Source organism: Phyllostomus discolor, chromosome 4 (genome assembly GCF_004126475.2).
Source record: "Phyllostomus discolor isolate MPI-MPIP mPhyDis1 chromosome 4, mPhyDis1.pri.v3, whole genome shotgun sequence".
NCBI classification, from domain to species: domain Eukaryota; kingdom Metazoa; phylum Chordata; class Mammalia; order Chiroptera; family Phyllostomidae; genus Phyllostomus; species Phyllostomus discolor.
This window is the reverse complement of record NC_040906.2, coordinates 194,765,658-194,789,371: the sequence shown is the minus strand read 5'-3', so window position 1 is coordinate 194,789,371 and position 23,714 is coordinate 194,765,658. Positions and strand designations below refer to the sequence as shown.

Genomic DNA, 23,714 nt, shown 5'->3' with positions numbered 1-23,714 from the left:
TGGAAGGTTGACTATATTTATATGTGAATTTTCAATTGCTTGGGAGGTCCATGCCCCAAACCCCTATACTGTTCAATGTTCAACTGCATATGGCAAGCCCTAGAACAACCTCTAAATTTTTTAATATAATGAAAAAATATTAAAGAAGAATAGAGAAACAAAAGGACATAAAATACATGGAAAACAAAATGTAAAATGTCATTGTAACTACATCAATCATCATATTATATGTGAAAGAATTAAGTAATGCAATAAAAAGGTAGAAACTGTAAGACTGGGTTTAAGAAAAAGCAAGATCTGACTAAAAGCTGTCTACAGGAGGCATTTTAGACACGAAGGTACAAATATGTTGAAAGTGAAAGGACTGAAAAAGATACATCATATAAAGAGTAGTTGTAAAAGGCTGGAGTATCTATACTCATATCAGGAAGAAGGTTTACAACAAAAAGAGTCACTAGACATAAAGAGGAACATTTCTAATGATAAAAATGTCAATCTGTCAAGAAGACATAACTGTTATAAACATATAATATAGGGTGTGGCAAAAGTTAGTTTACAGTTATAAGTACCCAAAACAGAGTTCCTTCTTGATTTATTATGTATCAATTATTGTATTATTTTCCATAAGAACAACTGTAAACCTACTTTTACCACACCCTATATATACACTTAACAACAGAAATTCAAATATATATGAAGCAAAAACTGAGCTAAAGGGAAAAAGACAATTCGACAGTAATACAGTTATAAGCCACATAATGATGTTTCCGTGAACAAGAAACCAGATGGATATATGACGGTGGTCTCATGATATTATAATGGAACTGAAAAATTCTGAATGCCTAGTGATGTCATCGCTGTCGTGACATTGTAGCACAATGCATCATTTATGTCTTTGTGATGATACTGGTGTAAACAAACCTACTATGCTACCAGTTGGATAAAAGTGTAGCACATACAATTACAGTAGTAGACTATAACATCTAGGTTTGTGTTAGCATACTTTGATCTTCGCACAGTGAGGAAATAGCCTACAGACACATGTCTCAGAATGTATCCTCATTATTAAGAGCACATGACTGTAGTTAGAGACTGCAATACCACAGTTTTCATAATGGATAGAACACATAAACAGAATATGAGCAGGAAATAGATGTTAAAAGCACTATAAACAACCTAGGCCTAATAGGCATCTACAAAACACTCAACCCAGCAACAACAGAATGTACATTCTTCTCTAATGCACTCAATATTCTTCAGGATAGTCCACATACAAGGTAAAAAAACAAGCCTCAATAAACTTAAAAGAAAGAAAGACACAAAAAAGTATTCTCAATTGCAATGAAATAGTATTATAAATTAACAATTTAGGGAATTAATAATATATGGAAATTAAATACCACAATACCAAATAACCAAGGTGTTAAAAAGAAATCAAAAGAGAAAACAGAAAATACTTTGAGATAAATGAAGAAATATAATATAATATGAGGTACAGCTAAAGCAATGAGTGAAGAAAATGTGTATCTATAACCACCTACATTTAAGAAGAATATCAAATCAACAACTTAGCCTTCTGCCTTAAGACCCTGGAAAGAGAGGAACACACTGAAACAAAGACAAGCAGAAGGTGAAAATAATAAAGATTGGAGTTGATTTTAATAAAAATGAGAATAGAATAACAAAAGGGAAAATCAGGAAATCTAAAAGTTGGTTCTTTGGGAAGAACAACAAAACTAACAAATATTTAGCTAAACTGGCCAGTATAAAAGTAGAGAAACTCAAATTACAAATATCAGCAATTAAAAAGGAAACATTATTAACAACCTTAATAAATAAAAAGAATTATAAAGAAATATTATGACTGCATGCCAAAAAAATTAGGTAACTTAGATAATGTGGACAAATGATTAGAAAGACCTAACTGTCAAACCAACTCAAGGAGAAATAGGCATTTTGAATAAACTTATAACAAGTGAAGAGATTGAATTTTTAATAAAAAATATTACCCCAAAAGAAAAGTCCAGGAATGCATGACTTTTCTGGTGAAATCAAGGATAGATTTTTAAAAGAATATCAATTCTTCAAAAATTCTTACAAAAAGTGAAAAAGGAGAGAATACTTATTCAGAGATTACTATTACCCAGATATCCAAATCATACAAAGGAATAAGAAGGAAAAAAAGCTACATGACAATATTTTCATAAATATAAGCACAAATATGTTCAACAACTACTAGCAAATTATATTTAGCAATATATAAGTAGGAATATTGCTATTTCATAAAAATCAAGTGGGATTTATCCCAAAAATGAACATTCAGTTTAACATTCAAAAATCAATGAATTTAATAAAATTTCATTAAAGACAAAATGACATGATCAACTTAATAGATAAAGTGGCAAATCACTACATAAAAATATTCAACATTATTAGTCATTAGGAAAATGCAAATGCAAACCACAAAGAGATGCTGCCACACACCCACTAGAACAGCTAAAAGTAAAAAGACTGACAATACTATTTCGGTAAAGATGTGGAGGAATTGGAACTCGCAAGCATTGCTGGTGCAACTGCAAAACTGTAGAGTCACTTCAGAAAATAGCTCAGCAGGTTCTTACGAAGTTTAATTTATAAAGTCAAATATACAACTGCCCGGTGACCTGTAATCTCACTTCTAGATAACTCTTAAGGAGAATTCAATGTGTCCATGCAAAGACAAGTATGGGAATGTAGCATCGCGGAATGTGGCTCAGCAATGAAGATGCTACTAATATGTATAACAGCATGGTTGCATCTCGAAAGCATTTGGCCAATTGTAAAAAGGTCAGATAGAAAAGACTACATTCTGTGTGATTCTCTACTTGTGAAATTCTAGAGAAGGCAAAAGTGCAACAACAACAGAACGCTAATCGCTGGTTGCCAGGGGTCGGAGAGGTGAGGCTGCCGAGGGCACTCGGGAACATTCTGCAGTGACAGAAATGTTCTATATCACGATTTTTCTGGTGCTTGCATCACTATATAGTTACCAAAAGTCATCAAATTGTATAGTTAAAATTGGTGAATTTCAGTAAGGCTGATGTAAAAGTACACATGAACTCCTTGATCCATCCCAATATTGAGTCACAATCTATGGGAGGTAAGGCCGAGGAAGCTGAAAAATGTTTAAACCTCCCCAGGCTCCTGATATGGGCCGACAGGTTTAGGGAGCAACTGAGCCATCCTAACCCCAATCAATGCTGGCAATTAGCAAGACGTAGCAGTTGGTCACCTGGGGTAACCCTAGACTTGGAGAGATGGCTGAGGCTAAACCTGTCGCAGGTTCAATGCTTCCTACGCTGCATCCTGATGAGTCTGAAAACCGGGACATGACTATGTTTTTGGGGGGCAGGTCAGCAGCCCAGTCTGGGCATCAGCAGCAGACAGAGAGCAGAGTCGCCCATAGTGTTTGTTACCATGACTACTCCCGCTGTGCTGTTTTTACTATTAATATTTACTTCTCTCAGATGTGTCTTTACAGTTAAAAGAAAATCTGGATGGTAAATAAAGTCAAGAAGTAGAGGTGAGGTTAAAGTTCCTCTTCATCTTCCCTTTCAAGTCTGTCCTGTCAGCAATTCGTCCAGACTGAACACCGTCTGAGCACTGAGGTAGCAGGCTTCACAGGGCCATGGCTCTGAAACCTACCCCATCTTTGGGGCTTTAAAGAGCAAAGACTAGGGAGAAGGTGCAAAGTCCCTCATCCAGAAAGTCTTCAACGGCCTGGGGTGAGATCCAGAAATCTGTGGTTGAAATGCTCCTCCCTGCAGCTTCTGGTGTGCTGCATGGCTGGGAATAGACTGTTGGAGGAACTCCAAACATGCATTACTGAGATAAATTCCCTGTTGTCTTCGACTGGTCTCAAAAACAAACTGGGCTAACTCATAATGACCTCCTTTGTCACCCAAACTGAGCCAGCCAAGGCAGAGGACACCGGCAAGCCCCCTCATCAGTCAGTGTTTCTAACACCCGAGTGGCAAGAGGAGACCACGAGAGCAGAGTCTCAGCTCTCAGGCGCCCACTATCTGAAACATGGAAACAGGTGTTGGTATGAAGGAAGGGCTAATCAGGGCTACACTGAAGGCACACCATCCATTACAGATGTTGTGTTACAGAATCATACACCTAAAACCTACATAATCTCATTAACCAATGTCACTCCAATAAATTCAATCTAAAAAATACAAAAAAAAATTAATGCAAACCAGCCACTCCCATTACTATGGCAATCCTCAGCATTTCTGTGGCTGAGCGCTACACTCAAAATACCTGTCAATATCCTACAAATACTATTTATTCTCCAGAGTACCTGAACTAAACCCTTCTCCTTCCCTAGCACACAGTTCCCGTAGTCCTTTTCGAACAGTGTACTCTTCCACAAAGATCTCAGGAACCTGTCTGTGGAGCAGGCATGTTTTAAAGCAGGTTAGTAAACAGCTTTGGCCCTTGGGAGTGCAGGGAAAACCAGGTTATGCGTCTGTGAGTGTGACCATCACACTCATCAGCTTTGTCAGCCTCTTGATTATAATTCACTTTTGTGGGGGGGAGGTATCACACTTCACTGAAACTCCACATCCACTTAATAGTACATAACCTTTGCAGCTCTGCCTGAAAGCTGCAAACCTCAGATATCGTTCCCCATTTATTTTCATAATGAAAAGATGGGATCTAAAGTGACTCATTTTAATTTAAAAATGTGTGAAATATAACGCCATGGTATGTCATCTTAGGTTTCGAGAGGATAGAGGTCACCTTTCCAAATGTGTATTTAAGTTCTAGAAGAAAAAGACCCCCCAAAATTGCATTTAAAAACAAAGTATTTCCTTCATTTAAAGTAAAACTATAGCATTTTTTCCCAGATAAAAATAATTATTTCATTCCAACCATTTTTTTTTAAAAATGTGTTTGCGTTTAGTGTTTGTTTCAAATCAAAAACCATGGTGTTAGGATTGTATGGATCAGATTTTGGATGCCAGAGGTTATTTCCCTGCAGGGACAGGTAATGGAAAATGTGTCTAATGAGTGAAAAGCTAACAGAGTTAGGAGAGATGACAGATAAAACAATGCACACCAATCAGGGATAAGCATTGAAAAGTAAGGGTAGCGTATTTATAATTTGATTGGCCAGGATATAGTAGAGAGAGGGAATAAAATAAAAAGCTGCTGGCATTATCATCTTTGTGGGATGTTTAGTTTGTACAATGGAGAAATTAGAAGATGTACTCCTAATAAAAGGAGCTAGGAAATACATAACTAAATATGCTACACCTAGTATGTAGAATCAAAGACTTCTAGCAAGGTAGAATGTAAACACACAATAAGGGTTTTCCAAGGTCAGGAAACCAGATTCAAAGGCCAGGACAACGCCAACAGCAGACACAGAACTAAAGCCAGAAAGCTTTCACTTACCCTCAGAGAAGACTGTCTTTCGAGGAGCAGAGGGGACCACAGAGGACCCCCCACTGATGCTTTAAGAAGCAAGTAGGCACTTAGCAATTAGACAAATACAACAAACTGAGAGGTAGAAAAACATTAATTTCAGTTTTACAGACAGATTCTAGAGGGACAGGCTGATTAAAGGTGCATCAGCCTTCAGCACACCAGGTGAAATGTATGATCCTTGAATATGAAAGGGATTCTGAGAGGCCCTCCTGGAATGGAGCCCAGAAAGGCAGAGAAGCACCAAGTGCAGCATAACTTTGGCATCTCAAGGGCTGCATGCATCATTGATAGTAACCGTCGGTGTAAGGAGCAGTGTCCTTAGAAACTCCAACATCCATTGTGTTGACAGTTCCCTGGGATGTGTCAGTACAACCCAGCAGAGGTGGTGCGGAGAAAAAGAAGAATAAAAGAAGGAGCTAGATATCCCAGGTGGCTGACTTCTTTACGAGCGAGCACAGGTGAGACTCTCAGAAATACTTGTATCAGCTCATTTGCATTACTAGCAGGAGAGGTAACTTGACATCACCATGCTTGTCCAGCTTTTACATAGCACTGATGAAATGAGTTCCTTATACTCTGATTACTCACTGCAGCATTTTGTATAATGCTGTTTCACAATTAGGCAGTCTATATACCCCAAAGCTCAGACACTTGGCACATCTGTTCAAGATCCCCAGAACCCAGGCAGATAGCCTCTTCAGGGATGTTAAAAAGAATGGATTCTGCAAAACAGACTCTTGTTCTTTTGAAAATGGTAAACGTGAGCATTTTTTAAAATACCCTTCTTAAAGCAGCCATTTTTACCAAATCAGTTAAAAAGACTGAATATCTGGAGGCAATCTGTCCTGGTGCATCTATTAAGAACCTTATTTCTCATAACATTTCAACAATGCTGCTTATGTCCTTTTCACTCATAAAGGGAACAATGTTCCTTCTTTCAATACACCCTCTTAAAAGACTTGCTTCCTTTAATGGCTTCACACATGCATCGTGTGGAAGCTGCCAAAACAACACTTAGTGGCAGTATGACAACTTTACCCAACTTCAATAATTTCCTTAATCTTGATTTATATTTTGACCTTGACTCCATACTTCCTCATACCTGATGAGTCCTCTTCGCTACTTTATTCATTTAGTTGGATTTCTATCCTACCTTCTTCTAAAAGTCTTTAAAGTGACCCGCGCCTCTAGTTCCAGACGAGGGTGAGATCGATGCCACTAGTATTGCCGTCATTACAGTAAGCACAAGGATGGAAGGGAGAGGTCCGGGAGGATGTCCACACCAATACTCCCAGCCTCCTGGAGAAGAGCGTCAGTGGTTGAGGTACTTCAGCAAGGGAGTTATTATGGTGCTCTAGCCGGCGGAGGAGAGGAGAGGGGTAAAAAGAGATCCTAAAGATGAGTGTAATGGAGTCAGAGATCCCAGGAGGCTTTCCTGCAAATACACTCAGCAGGTTCCTTGACAAAATGTACCAGTTCCTTTGTGCAACAGCAGAAGATGGCAGATTTAACAAGACACCTTTTGGGTCAAAAGCCCTCTGAAAACTACAATGATATAGAAACTTTACCCCCACACAAGTAGATGTGGTCTAGATTTAAGGAAGAGCAGAGGTTTTGGAGCCCACCCCCTGCCATTCCAGAAAGTGCATGCTGATAGAATTACTACTAGCCATTCCATAAATATAAGAAATTATATGTCATCAAGCTCCAAAGTTCAGCTACACATTTTCATTTGCATTTAGCCAACCTTTACATTTTAAGTCTTAACATATATTTTCATATTCACTGCCAATCCCTAGTCACCAATACATGTTAAGATTTATAATGTGTGAAGACATAAGCACACATGTGTGTTGGGGGTGGGGTGAAAGGGGTGGGAGGCAAAGGCAAAGAATAATCCTCCAGGATTAAACAGTCTGGCAACAACTTCCCACCTTTTTCTGAAATAGTGACGTAATCTCATCATCTACTGTTCTGCTCTTGTCCGGCAGGAAAATGACAATAGCCCCACCCTCAGTGAGATCCAGAGCTAATGTTCAGCCCAGCAGAGCACATCTGATCTCCTTCAGAGCACAGTTTTGTGAAATCAAGCTTGTGTGTGCCAAAATTTGTGTGTATGTGCGGGGGTTGGGGGAGAAGGAGAGAGAGATGAGGAGGGAGAGAGAGAGAGGGAGCGAGAGAATTTACCTTCCAATGAGTGAGAACTCGCCCACGACGCCCAGGCGCCGCATGGCACTCAGGAGGCCTCGCACTGTCATGCCTTCGCAGAAGCAGACCACCACTCTGGCCTTGGGAAGCCGCTCTCGCAGCTTGCGCAGGAGCCGGTCGAAGCTCTTCTCCCCGGCATTGCTGTAGATTTTGTCCGAATGGGCGATGCAGAGGCCCTCCTGGGCAGCCAGCTCTTTGAAAGCATCCATTCCGCTCTCCCCATAATTCCCTGTCCAAAAACAATCGGCAGATGTTCAAAACAACCTGGCAGCAGCAGCACCCACAACCTGGGATAAGGACTCACTGGTCACAGGGAATGGAGAGAACAGACTTGCTAAGTAATGTGTAAATATAATTGGGACAGAAGGAAGATCTGGGTGGATTAAGAAGGGTAATCAAATGATCAACTCTGAAAATATGAGTAACTGTCTAACTAGGGCATTCACAGTGAAACAAGTGTTTAAATGAAGGACCAATGCCCTATTTTAGAGCCATGATTAATAGTGGTTGTCCCAGCGTTTAGCTATGTGGGAGAGATCAGCCCATTGGGGTAGGAATCAAGCAGCATGATAAGAAGGCCTGTTCATTTAGGGCTTGCTTCAGCAGGCCCTGGTTAAGAAGCAGACACTCCTGGTGATAGCAAGCCCTGCCACATTTCCATGAAGAGTGAGTAGCAAAGCAAATACAGCACCTGGCCAGTCTAGAATAAGCAGATAAGAAACAAGTACAGAGTTTTGTCAACATCCAGCATCCTCTGATGAAGTGGTAGGGTTATGGGAGAGTTGGCCTTATGGTTTGATTTTTTACTTCAGTGTCATCCCTATAATAAAATATAGTTTAAAAACTAAGAACTCATAGAAATCAATGAAATAAAACCAATATCACATTGTGCCAGCTCCCCATCTCTGTTTCACTGATGACTTTGTTTCCTTTGCAACTCCACTCCTTTCCCCAAGTTTCAAGATTTTAATACCCGGGTAGATGATTCAATACTGTGTTTGCACAGTTTCTCCCTTCCAATGGGAATGCCCAATGCTATTTCCTTTAACCCACTAACTTATACTTTTGATTTTGTCAACCCAAACATTACTAATATTTCTGAATGTTGATGTCAAACGTCCCAGTCTCTGTTTATCCCTTCTTATGTTACAAAATCATATATTCTAATACCTGTACTCCACCATTCATCCCACCTCACAGAAATCTCAAATCCATGTACCTCCCTATTTTTCTTTTTCTCCCTCTCATTTGCCTCAGAGCCCAGCTTAGATTTCATAGCCTATCTTCATCATCACTCCCTTGAAAATTATTTTAACTCCCTGTGTTTTTCTGACAACACCCTAATGCTGGTTAAACCCAAGCAATCACCTACTCCATGTTTGCACATAACATGGCTAGGAAAAAAACTCATAAACTTGATGACTGGTTTTATTTAAAATTCATGAGCACACATTCCAAAGGGGTATTCACTAGTGCAAGAAAATTATACTACATCTCCAGTGTAAATAAACTTTCCTAGTCTCTAACATGATTATTTTTATTCTTATTTTTCTCTCTTCAAATCTCCAAACAACTGACCCTACCTCGGACCTACATCTCAGCTGGGATCTTCATTTCGTATTTCAGTAAGAACACAGAAACAATCAGATAAAAACTAATTCAGCCATACACCACAACATCCATGAAACTGTCCCCACTCATACTCACTATCATCCCTCTTATTGTAAACCCAAAGTGTTTCTGCTTCAGGTTAGAGCCAACTCTTGCTCATGAATGAAGTCCCATCATTTTTTGTCCATCAAAAGACTTTCTCTTGTAATTGTACCCTATCTTCTGTAATATAAATTTCCCCTTCTAATGGCATCAAAAAATATTCTTGGACTCTTTGTTCCACTTGACTTACTACCTGTTCACTACTGTTCACAGCAATAATAGTTGCCTACATCAATGTGCTTGCTTCATTATCTATCAGTCTCTTCTTTCTCTTTATTTCCATCACCTCAGAATTTTTCCAAACTCTTCTCTTGTCAAAGTCACCAATAATTTCTCTGTTACTGTATTTTATGATCTGTTCTCTGTCTTCAGCTTCATCCACCACCCAGCCGCACTCAACAGTTGGCCACACCCTTCATGAAACGCTTGATTCTCTTGGTTCCTGTGACACAGCCCTCTGGTGATATCCTCGCCCCTCACTGACTCCTTATCAATGTGTTTGTTAGATAATCTTGTTCTGCTAAACCCCTCAGTATTGTCATGCCAGTACGCATCCCTGGGAAACTACCTCTTCTTCCTCTACAGTCCTACAAGTTGCCCTCATTCAGTCACATTCTTTCAAACACCATTTGAACACCATTGTTGAATCTTAAACATAGATCTTCAGACTGGACTGCTATTTGGAGCAAAAGATTAGTACATTCAGTTACTTAGCTGATATATGTATGCACTTAGAGACATCTCACACTTATATCTGAAATATAATTTTTCCCCCTTGACCTTGAAAACCTGCTCCTTTTAGACACCTCTTATTAGCAAACAGTACCACTAGCCAACAAGTTGTGTAATAAAAAAATTTAGGAACTTTCTCTTCTATTGCAGATCCATTTCTGTAGACTCTATCTCTAAAACGTTTTTAATCCACTGGTCTCTTTTCTTTTTTTCGATCTTTGCCACTTTCAACCAAGTGTCTTAGGTCAGGTTCCCTAAGAACATAGCTGAGATGAAATCCTTGTTCAAATTATTACTGAAGAGAAGAGCAACAAGAGAATGACAGGAGAAGGATGCCAAGAAGAAATGTCACCTCAGCAAGAGATTAGCTGCAGCCTGATTCCACAAGAAAGTCCTAGGGCACGAATTAATAATATGCAGTGTTGGCAAAATACAAATACATTCACTTTTGGTGAAAGCAGTTCAAAGTATCGGTGGACAACTTGGGAGCAGTTCTCAAAATGTATCAAGGTAAGTATCATATAAATACAGTAGTTAAGGCAAAACAATTTTCAAAAAATATTATCCAAAAAAACCCTTAGGACTTAAATCTCGGCATCTATAAAAGTTTCATGGGCATTGTAAAAAAAAAAAAACCCTAATAAGATTCTCCTATATTTTCAAAAATAAAATTTTCTTGTATCTTGTTTATAATATTTGTGATCAATTCATGTATTTGTTTTTTTTAATTTAATCATCTTTATGGGGCCTAACCCAGTCCAGTAAAGCCCAAAAGGAAACACTAACACATCACAAAGTCTTCATGTCCATGGACTGTGGAAACACATCAGAGTTCAAATAAGAGGAACTGACTGATTATAAGGGGGCAAACTGCAGCTGGCAGGTGGACGCCTCATCCGTCTCCAGAGACGGGCATAAGGAAGCAGGTCAGATGCCTCTTTCTCACCATGAATGCAGGTGCAGGAATCTACAAGGTGCACAGATAGGCTGCACCAGCCAACTCGCCCAGCAGAAGGCACTGTCAGTCCGTCACGGTGGTGTTACAAGGGGAATAATTTTACTGCTAACGTGTCACCTGGGACTGCAGCCACAGAAAAACCATTATGTTCCTTTACCAAAATGCATGCAGAATAAATGAGCAAGAATATCTCGTACAAACAAGAAAATTTTCATTTTTAAATCTACTGAAGACCTTAGACAAGCAGACGAGAAACAGGGATTAGTCAAAACCCAGCATCCAGCCCCCTCAGGTTACAGTCAAAGAAATAGGGCCACAGAGGGGGGCAGTGGCTCACCAATAGGCATGAAGCTTGCTCATGTTAGAGCTGGAACACTTCTACATAACTTGACTCCAAGGTTGCTATTTGCTTCTCTTAATAGCAAAAAGCAATTAAACATGTATATTTTCATAATACGAAAGAGGTTTGCAGAGGCCAATTCATTCTATGAATATTAACCCCAATTTCTTCACTTATATTTTTGTTCAGATAGCAACTTTTATTACACAAATTCACAGAGATCATTGGAATATATTTAAACTATCTATTTCTCTAATGATTCCTCAAAGACCCCAGACTGATATATAAAATTTCTGTGAGAGGAGCTCTCATATAGGAAGAACAACCACAACTGTACTTTTACAAATCTTTATACTTTAAAAATTGCATTCATTAACATTATCTTATTTGATTCTTACAACAATCATATTGTGCTCATTCTAGTGATAACAGTGCTAGATACAAATACCATACAATATAGGGAGGAAACTGCCTCCAGGAAGCTTAAAATTATGTTATTTTCATTTAATAGCAGCAGAACTAATGACATGACAAGGACTAATTTAAATATCTAATAGAGGTGCTAGGGGTTAGGAATCAGAAAAAGCCACCTAAAAAAAGTTCCACTTGTTGGTGAGGATGTGGAGAAAAGGGAACCCTTGCATATTCTTGGTAAGAATGCAAATTGGTATGGCCATTATGGAAAACACTATGAGATTGTTTTAAATTAAAAAAAAAAAGAATTACCACGTGATCCAGTAATCCCACTACTAGGTACATACACAAAGGAAATAAAATTAGTATCTCAAAGAAATACCTGAACTGCCATGTTCATTGCAGCATTGTTCACAGTAGCTAATATATGAAAACAACCTAAGTGTCCGTCATTGGATGAATGGATAAAGAAAATATGCCATCAATATGGACATGCACACACACACACACACACACACACACACAGTGGAATATCAGCCATAAAAAAATCCATTTGCAACAACATGGGTGAGCCTAGAGGACCTTATACTAAGTGAAATACATCACACAGAGAAAGACAAATACTGTATAATCTTACTTACATGTGGACATTTAAAAAGTCAAACTTTCCTGGCTGGCATAGCTCAGTGGATTGAGCACAGACTGCGAACCAAAGTTTTGCAGGTTCGATTCCTATTCAGGGCACATGCCTTGGTTGCAGGCCATGGTCCCCAGCAACCGCACATTGATGTTTCTCTCTCTCTTTCTCTCTCTCTCTCTCTTTCTCTCTCTCTCTCTCTCCCCCTCCCTCCCTCCCCTCTCTAAAAAAATAAATAAATAAAATATTTAAAAAATTTTTTCCAAAAAAAAAAGTCAAACTTAAAGAGCCAGAGAGTAGAACAGTGGTTAGCAGGGGGTGAGGAGTAGAAAAATGGGGAGATGTTGGTCAGAGGTTCCAGACTTTCGGTTACAAGGAGAGTAAGCTCTGGGGACCTGACGTGCAGTGCAACGGCTGTATGGTGGTGACACATATTACGTGTAACAGTATAAGGTTACTAATTTACACTGTATACTGAAAATTTGCCAGGAGAGCAGATCTCAAATGTTCTCACCATGAAAAAAGCTATCTATGTGAAGTAGTGGATGTGGGAATTAACTTGACTGGGGTAATCATTTCACAGTATATATACACATCAAACAATTACATTGTATACCTTAAATACATAACATTTTATTTGTCACTCATACCTCCATCTGTCTGGGGGGATAGAAGACAGTGTCTTTATTCTGGGGCTTCAAAGATGAACAGATTTTCCATAGATAGATAGAAAGTTAGAGGACATGTATTCTTTGGCTGTCTACCAGGCTGTGAGTAAATCACACCAGACTCAGAATAAAACAGGCAGCAAAGAGCCCACCCTCTCCGCCTTGCATCCCACTTTCATTCTGCTACCCAGGTTTTCTCTTGCCTTTCCTGGCATTGAAATATTTATTTAGAGACTCCTCTTTGCAGCCCTGGAAGATATATGAAAAACTGGCTTTTAATAAATAAAGAAAGAACTGGCTTTCAATAAACCTCTTAAAAAATAAAAGAGCCATGTAATTGTAAACACTCAGACCTGAGAGAGAGCTGCATATTTACATTCAATTAGCAAATAGTTTACTGAGTTCTCAACTTGAAGAAAATCCCTGGCCTCTGCATGTCAAGAGTTGCCAAGAAACATCGGACACTGGCTCTCCCTTCAATTTGGCGAATATTTACCCTGTGTCTGGCTCTGTGCTAAAATAGCTCACGTTTCATTTATTCATCACAGTGACTCCATATGGAAGTTCTAACTCCTCTTCTACAGACAAAGATATAGAAGCTCTAAGACTTGGTAAATAACTCGCCCAAGGTCATACAGGTGTAGAACTGGGGTTTAACATCTAAATTTTGCACTGCCCCCTACATTATCTTACAGCTGGGAGGGCACGGCATCAGCATACGAAACAACAGCAACAATACTAAGCCGTATAACCTACATGTGAATTGGAAAACACCATAATACTAAATTTTAGAGTAAGAGAGCAGAGAGGATCAGAGAATATCTCTTGGGAAAAACAGGAATGAAACTTGGCCTTGAAGAGTGTTTGCAAGGGATTGGTATGCAGGGTGAATGGGAGTGAATGAGAATCCGCAAAGGTATTTTTAGAGGCATTGAGTAGAGACGTCCCAATAGAACAGAAGGTTCATGGTTTAGAGAATGACACTCTATATAACGGATTTCTAGTAAAGCATCTGGCACAGCGCTACAAGATTGCAACACGGAAATGTGCTATATGTTGCTGTGTGGTAACAGATTTTGTAACAGACTTCTTCACTGTTACAATGTTGCCTAAACCACAGAGAGTAAGAGAGAAAGGGAAGAGTAACATCTGGAAAAGCTTATCAAATACAAAATTAAAATTTGTCTAAAAATCTTAATTTCTACCTTACATAACAAAAAGATTTTTCAGAGAGTAAATCAAGATATTCTATAAAACTAGGCTTCTAAGCTCAGTCTTGTGGGATGATTTATGAGAGAGAACATAGGGGTTACCAAGAAGTCCATTGTTTGTAATAATGAAAGTGTTTAAATGTAATAGAAATGGACATTATTGTCCATACCAAGATGAAGTTAAGAAAGGTACTGGAAATGGAGGCAGAAATAGAACTCTTTCAGGAAAGAAAAAACAATGGCTACAACTCTGAATTTGCTAAGCTACATATCACTTTTGAAGAAATTAGATGTGATTATTCAACCAAAAATGCAGCTTTTCATTCATGAAAGACTGATTTGTAGTATTTAGTAGCAAAGTTTCAGCGAGCAAGCTATGAAGTAAAAACTTCTTAGATCTCATAATCACCTGTATGAACTACCATTGTGTCAAAAAAAAATAGGCAATGGAGACCAGTTCTTACTATTTCTACTCTTAAAATATTGAGGATCTATTTAAGAAAAAATCTGGGCTCCATTTGATGGCTAAAGCCATCACACTGAACCAAGTTTAAATCCTATAATTGCATATTCATATATTATCCTGCTCAAACAATGGCACTCGACATAGCTCATCCCTACATGTTTATACATTAATTATATGAAGGGAAACATTCATACAGGAAAAATATGTAGATATTTGTTAATATTCCTTTAAAAAGGAATGTTTCACTTTGAAAGATCCACTAGTCTTATGCTCTAAACTTCTTTCATCCTTCCCTTATTTCATGTTTACATTCCTTCCTTGGTGTTCTATAGTAGTCTCAGACTGACTACCCAATAATGAAATCCTTAGGGCCGGTGGACCCATCTCTGTCCAAGGTCCTGAAAACTGACTCCTCTGCCTCCTGGGACATTTTGGACAAATCAGATAATACCTATTTTTAAACGAATTATAATAAAGAAAAGTGCTCTCACAGTGCCCTCTGGAAACCTACTGCAATATTCAACAACTGGCACTGTAAAGAATTCTTCTTTTTGACCTAAATCCTTTGCAATAAAATCTAAATCTATTTTGTCTTCATTCTCAGTAGAGACTGAGCTGGTTGGAGTTCTTTTTTTTTTTTTTGCCTGGGGTGGGGGGGGTGGGATGGGGCTGGGGCTGGGGAGTCCTTCTAGAAGCCACAATTCAGCTTTCTCTTCACGAGAAATAACTTTAACATTTTTTATACTTTAATATTTTGGGGCAATCTTTTCATTTGTTTGATTTTCCCACTCAATGCATAGAAAACGGGATGGCTCCCCTGCCTCCAACCACACACCTGCAGTCAGTTTTATGGGTCCGTCTGGTCAGTCAGGGGAGAGTGAGTCACCACCGCCCAGAGGGGCATGCAAGGGGAGTCATACGCAAGGTCAGTGAAGGAACAGCCTCGCTCAGGGAAGTCATAGAGGATAAAAGGAAATCACTTTGTCAGCAATTTCCCAATCCTACACAGCAGTCCCAATTTGGACAGCTGTAACAACAAATATGATAAAGGAAATTTACTGAAAATGATCGACATCCTTATGCAACAGGATTGGGATCAAGTCACGTTTGGCTTTTGTCTCATCACATTCTCAGGTGTGCCTGAGAGCTGAGTGAGTGGGAGAATGAGCCTCGGGGGCAAACAGTCTTGTTTGAATCCTGGATGCTGGGTAAGGAAATAAACAGCCTTTAAGTGTTTTTATTTAAGCTTTGATTTCCTCTTGTATAAAACAGTGATAGCAACATGCATTTCCAAGACTTCTCATGATTATTAAATCATATGTGTTAATGATTGCAAAGTTCCCAGATCACAGGAACACTGGGGAACAGGGCCTGTTTTTACTCTCCACCTCTGTCTAGAGTTGCAGAATATAAAATTGACCATAAGGCTTTAGCTTGACCTAAGAGCTTTACATTCCATTTGTCCTATGTTCCTATTTATAAAACTTAAGCTCATGACTCTTTCTCTTAACTGCAGCGCTTCACTCTTCACTCTTGGTCACCTTGTTCCCAGGTTGTCCCTAGATTGTGTTGTTTTTTGTTTTGGGTTTTTTTTTTGCCACAGTTGCACAAAGCAACTGCTTTCCTATTTCACTTGTGGACTGTCAGTGTTTACCCAATGCATTCAAGAGTCTACATTGGCCTATATTAAATCTCTGTCAGAGTCTTCCTTAAGTGTCAGCCATAAATGACTCATATCAATGTTAGAGCTTCATGCATTACCCCAGTTTGTTGTTTCTCTAACTCAAATACTCCTTGATGTGGAGAAAAAGTTAAGAGAAGGCAAAATGTAGGTCATATAAAAATACAAAAGGAGATCATCATTCTTTCAGAAAGCAGCATTTTTCAATTTCTGTTTTCTCACAGAGGAAATAGGTTCATAGAGGCAGCCCCCAGCACACCTGTCCACTCTCTCTGCCTATGTGGCATTGACTATCCAATCAAAACTGGGAAGGTAGTGTCTAGCAACAAATTCAAAAAATGTACTCCAAAACACACACACACACACACACACAAACTGTACATACTTTTTAATGACAATACCTGTGTTGATAAGAGTTCATTAAAATGAGCATTCTCATGTACTACCAATGCTAGTGTAAAAGGTTCCATCTTTTTTAGTGGAAAATTTGTAATATTAATGCTTCCATTTACAGTTATATATGGGGGAGGGGTGGGGAGAAAATGCAGACAACTGTAATTGAACAAAAATAAAATAATTTTTTAAATTTACAGTTATATTTTTGACTTATAAATTTAGTTTTCAAAAAGCAATTTCATTATTTACCAAGTTGTAGTTACAAGGATCTTCATCACAGTACATTGGAAAATGCAACAGAAACAAACAAAAAACAACTGTGTTATATTGTACAGTAGGGAACTGGGTAAATTGTTATTATTCATTTATATTAAAAATACATGCAAACACTTTCATAAATAATGTAAAATTGTATTCAATGCCATAGAATATATTTATATCATATTGTTAGATACAAAAAGGTTAAAAATAGTATGTAAATTATAAAGCTAATTTTTAATGTACATTTATATAGTTACTTATATAAACAGTTTAAAGAATACATATGAAAACATTTTCAGTGGTTTCTTTAGATAGTAAAATTATATATAATTATGTTTTTATATTTTATCTTTGTTTTAGAATTATCTATAATAATCATATACTATTTTGTTAATAAAAGTGTTTGAAATAAAAATATATAGAGTACAATTTTTATCTGAATATCACATCAAATATTATGAAATGTTTGGAAAAATCTTCCAGAAAGGAAATGAACCTCTCATAATGACTATGTAACAATTTTCTTCATAAAGGGAATAATAAATAATAATGTTATAGTGGCTGTCCTTAAGCAAAGTTGACCACAGGCCACTTACCATTTCTTGTGATATTTACATACTTGGATGAAGAAACTATGTGTAATACACACAGATTTCTTCTTTGAAATCTTAAAATCTGGTTGATTCACTCTAATTTATTAAAGAGGCAGTTGTCCCCTTTTTATGTATGAGATTTACTCTAAGAGATGTAAATATTATCATTTACTGAGCTTCCACCCTACAAAATGATAAAAATGGTTCAGAACACCTTCTCTGTGGGCTGTAAATTTTCTACAAGCCTGGGCTGCAGGCTTTGCCATCTCTTTTACATGAGAAGGAAGCACTTCAAGTTAAGGTCAAGTTCATTGGCCCACTGAAGTTTTTGCCCTTTAAGCCAAGGACTCAAAATAATGTAAATAGTGTCCAAATATCATTTGGGCATTACTTCTAATAGGGAATAAAGGTGCATAATACCTGTTTAACCAGTTTCTATGTCTTGATATCATGAACATTATCTCATTGCAGTAAAAAAATCAAGGTATAACTTGGTCCAGGAAGGGTGAGTAACATGAATCTTACCAGATTCTAAAGCAGTAGGTTAATGAGGAAATTTTATAGAAATCTTGCTATGTTTAAATTACCTTCTTTTAACTTCACTACAGCCTTGTTGCCTCATTTTGCCATAATTATCTCCATGTACAAAGGAAACTGAGATCTAAGCAAGTAATGTATCTTGCACCAAAATTGTCAGAGCTGGGATTTGAATTCAGCTGTATCTGACCCTGAAGCTCATTGCCCTTAATTACTTGTATCCAGCATACTTTGCTTCAAGTTGTTGTAGTTTCCAATGTTTTATCCATTCTCCCATCTTCCCTTATTAAAAAATACTCAATTTTGATTGGGCTGTCTATGCGTAGCCAAAAGCACCTACTTTCCCAGACTCCCTTGCAGCTAGAGATGTGGAAGTGACCCAGATCCAGACAATAAGATGTAACCAGAAGTTTCCAGGTGAATCTTCTTGGAAAATTTTGAAAAGGTCTGATGGCAGGAATGCTTCTTAGGCCTTTTTCCCTTTTTTCTTTACACCACTACATATACCTGAGCCTGGCAGTGCAATAGCCAGCCATGCCATTGCATAGTGAGGGCAAATATGAGGATGATGAAGATACATGAAGGCTGAAGGAGCATAATACAAAACAGCCCAGATACCTGGTAGCATCACCATTCCATATTCTAGACCTGCAGTGCCTTCCCCTGGATGTCTTTCTGCATGAAATAAATGAATCCCTGCCTGCTAATCCACCATCAGAATGGTTTTCTGCTATTTTCAGATGAACATTTTCTTGACCCTGTAAAAGACACTTTACCATAATAATTCCATAGTGAAAGCCTGAAGTCTTGACTGTCTCTAACTAGCTGTGACCTTGAGCTATCATTCTGTCTTCTTCGCCTGTGCTGAATGTATGGAGTTTATGCTAGGAGATCTTTTAAATTTCCTTATAGCATTAGCATTTGGTGATTCTAGAACAATATGTATGAATCAGCACTCTTTCATAATCTAGAGCTTCATGTCAAAACATATATTCTCAGTACTCAGAGTAAGCATCTGCTTAACAATATTTTTTTCAACAGCTTTTTCCTTCCCCCACCTGATTTTGTACAAGTGTATTACTGTAGGGGAGGAGAAAGCATTTATTGTGTAACCATTTAAAATGTATTTCGCCTGCAGGGTTATTTTTACCAATACTAACTTTAAGGGATAGAGTTACTGAAATAAGGGAATAAGACACTGTCCTACAGAAACAGGCAACATAAGAGGAAAGAAGGCCACTTACAGAGCAAATGCATTAGGTGAATCTGAAGTAATAGAAAGACATACTGCCCAGCATCACTGGACAGATACTCAGCAGGAGCCAGCTCTTTTCTTACCCCCTCCAGTGGCTGATTTTAGCCACATTTTGCTCAGTGGAATTAACCCAACCCTGTTACTAAGCTCTTGGTCTCTCCCCATTTAACCCCACTTTTTACATCTTTTATATCATCAGTAAAAAATCTATTTAATCAAGTAAAAATAGAATTTATCTGGGTCAAAAGGAAATTAGTCTATGGAGACAAGATTGCCTTTAATTCAAAGGACATGAGAGTCTCTGGCAATAAACGCAGTGCATTACAGCCCTTGGATTTGGACCTGTGAAATCCAACTTGGCGCTGCCTCACTCTATGGCCATGTCCAAGTTCTTGGACTGCTCTGGTTTCCAGTTTCCTTACGTGTAAAGTGAAGGGGTTGCTCCACTGGATAATAACTGAGATCTCTCTTACTCTGAAGCTGTAAGGCTAGCCCTGGTTTTCTGCATTGTGGTGGGAGGTCCATTCCATGCCTTTTTGCCTTACAGAACCTTAGTTTGACCTATGTTTCACCTGAATTCAGGTTACGCTGAGTCTTCCAATAGCTTTGCCAATACTCTTGGAGTAATACCATTTGTTTTTAATACAGGTAGCATTGCAGGATGGTGAGAAGAAGGCCCTCTGGAGCCCAAGAGTTTGGACTTGCTAAAATTCTGGCTCCCCTACTAGTTAGCTGTGGGACTTTGGTAGGTCAGTTAACCTCTCTGTGTTTTGATTCATCTGTAAAATGGAAATAATGGTAGTAACCACCTCTTAGAGTTGTTGTAAGAATTAAATTATTTCATATCTGTAAATATTAGTATGTTGTCAGTACTATATGAGAGTTTGTTATTTGTTCAACTAAAATTTCCTGAACACTGTGTGCTAGGCACCAGAGGAAACTCTTCATATCCATGTCTCCTTTTTATCCTAAGAAACCCACACATGCCCTTTCTCATGGTTATCAAAGGGAAAGTTTGCACACATTCCTACACACAGCAAATGGGAGAGAAGGCAACTCAGTCCTTGCAGTCAAAGTCCAGAGCCCACAGTTCTATTTGACATGCTGTAGTGTGCAGGCACATGAGTGTGAGCCTGTAGGGATGAGCCAGACAGGTCAAGAAGATCACAAGGAAGGGTGACAGGCTGTGTCTTTGTGTGAAGATGAGCAAGGCAGAGTCAATGAAGTATCAACCAAGAACACAACCAACAAAATGTCACTGGGCATTTACTTTGCTCCTCAGGCCAAGGTGATTGAAATAAGCTTAAATACGATGCTGTTAACAATGCAGGCAAAGACCTCTCTAGCCCAAGATGCCTGCTTTACCAATTCTGCCACTAGTGAGACATGACTTTTCTCTTTCTAAAGAAGAGAAAAATCCTCTTGAGAGAAGTAGCCCATTAAAGCCCTGACATCTTAATCTCTTTTGGTTTAGCAGAACTTTCTGAAAGCAGTGGACAGCTGGCGAATCCTGATCTATGGAGTTGTCGTTCTGCAAAGCTGAGCAAAGCACAGAGAACAAGAGTTTGTCAATTCCACAACATACTGGGTCCTGGGTACTTTCATCCTTGGGTCATTTACAAACACCTTCTAATAGTGAATCATTCCTTACATCTATGGTTTCAAAATCTTCACAGTACACTTTGACAAGAAGGCTACTGAGAGGAAATTGGGCACTTAATAAGATCATAAATGAAGATGGTACAATTAACGATAATGCTAGGGTCAAAATATATATAAATAAAATATAAAGGAAAAGTTCCCAAAGAACTTGAGTGGAAATCATCCATAGGAAATTTCCCTCATCTCTATATGGTATGTGTTTCCTCATCACTACAATGAATACAATATATCATTTGATTAATAGCTCAAAAATAAGAATGGTCCTGTTTCCCATGTTGGCATTAAGTTATCATTTGTTTTCACCAATAAAAACTAAGAAAGAAAACATTATTTATGAAGCACCCACTACTGGGAAGCAAGCGTTTCAGATAAGTTTGAGCTATGGCATTGCAGGATTGCATTTCCTCTGAGCTTCCTTCCAACTCCAAGAGTTTTAAATTGATGACCCACACAGGAACTGTTGATTAAGCTCTTCTGGTGACACCTTGCCAAACTCTGGCTGCTAAATTACAGACCTCCAATATCTCTGACTCATTACAGAGAAATAAGAGCAGAAATGTAGAAACTCAACTAAGCAGCTCCCTAGTTTCCAGTTTTCCCACTATTGTGAGGAAACGTAGAAATATAAGTATTATATCCTGTGAATGAATGTGATCTCTTTGTTGTTCAGTAACTTCCAGCACACATGAATCATGTAGAGCTAAACCCTTGTGGGCAAATGAGTGGAAGAGGGTCTATGCACTAAATAAACTCAAGTTTCTGGAAGAGTCAGACATGCAAAGGAATAGTCACAGATGGTGCTCACCCGCAGACCAGAGGAGGGGGTATCTACACACAGTTGGGTGGGAGAAGAAAGTCTTCTCTAAGGAAGGAAAATTGAACTAGGTTTTAAAGAAGCTGTCTTTTGAATCTGAATGATCAGAAAGTAAGGACATTTAAACCATATCCTACACATATGTCCATTCCCTGAACCCACACTAATATGGGAGCAATTATCAGCCTTTGCTATTAAAAAAGGGAAGAAAAATAAACAATAAAGTGTGTGACAATTTCAAATACACACCTATATATATACAGACACATACATGCATATACTTGTGTGTGATACACGAAAATAAAAAAGCTGTGTGTAGGAAGCTAATTTAGATCTATTTTATATGTCCATTTAAAAGTGAAACTATTACTCTTTCTCACCTACAACCTATTGATTCCTTAATGTGTGTTGACTTACCCATTGCCACTACCTCCATCCAAGTCTTCAATGTCTCTCTCTCCTTGACTATTGCAACCAGTCTTCTATGTGTTCTCCCCACATCCATCCTTATTCCTCTCCCAATTATTGTCAACCCATCCTCTATTATGGCTATCTTGAACATAATTGGATCAATTTATTTACTGGCTCTGATCTCTTTAGTGGTGCCCCCTACACTTAGGATAGAATCCAAAAGGCATATGTTCCTGGTGACCGCCATCCTCCCTGCTGTGCCAGTCTTGTTTTTGTCACTTTACCAGTTCACCTCTGCAGTCAATTGGACTCCTCTGCATTTTCAAATGTGGAAGGCTCTTTGCTTGCTCAGAGCCTTCACTCATTTGCTTCCCTCTGCTTTTGCCAGACTTATATCAATTCACCATTAGGGTTTCTCCTTCTCAGCTCTGTGTCTTACACACAGAGGTCTTCCCTAACCATTAAATATAAAGTGGCCCTGACCTTGGCTCCATCCCTACACCCCATTTATTCCCCTCATAGGACTTATGGTGAGATATGGATAAACATGTAATGATGCATTTATTAATGTGGTGATTTGATTAATGTCTGTGTACAGCCTGAGTACATGCACTTAGTGAAGGTAAGGCTCACATCTATATCACCTGTGTCCATTGCCATGCCTGTGTAATGTTTCAACCTCATCACTCTGTAGTTGACTCATGAGTAATCCCTGACCAATTCAGGCAGCAAATACATGGCCAGTCTGCCTGATAAAATCTGTCTCCTGTTGGAAAGTGATTATATTGAATTTCAAGTACTGGAAGAATTCAGGAGGTATGCATCCTGACCTCTCCCAGACTGTGTAAGTGGTGGGTATGTGTTTTCTGCATTTGATTTGTAAATGTTGACTGTATACAACATTCTACATATAATACTTTATATGTAATGTTCAAACTTGGGGAATCTTAGATGTTATCTTATATGACTCTCATTTATAAATGATGTCTAAAAAAAATAGAGAAGCCTGGCCAAGGTCACAAGAAAAGAAGTTAGTGACAGTGCCATATGGAAACCCAGGGCTCCTAATTTTAGGAACTGCACCCTTTCCACCACATACCACATAAAATAGAATTCTAGGTTACTATCCAGCACTCTACACGCACAAAAGAAGAGATATATAGCAGGAAAAACCAGTCTTGAAATCTACTTTGAGATTACAACATTCTGGGTCAATAGGGACAAATCTGTTCTCAGCCACTACTCAATAAAATGATTTTTAGAAAAGCATACTGTCCTC

General features: G+C 38.4%; 1 protein-coding gene across 3 annotated transcripts in view; it reads right to left on the bottom strand.

Moving 5' to 3' along the window:
* Positions 1–23,714, bottom strand: part of GRM1 (glutamate metabotropic receptor 1) — a 325,615-nt gene that overhangs the window by 210,981 nt on the left and 90,920 nt on the right. For all 3 annotated transcript variants that reach the window (XM_036024853.1, XM_028510270.2, XM_036024852.1), the window contains exon 3: positions 7,666–7,915. In XM_036024853.1, the coding sequence (XP_035880746.1) occupies positions 7,666–7,915 (250 nt within the window). The remainder of the gene's footprint in view (positions 1–7,665; positions 7,916–23,714) is intronic.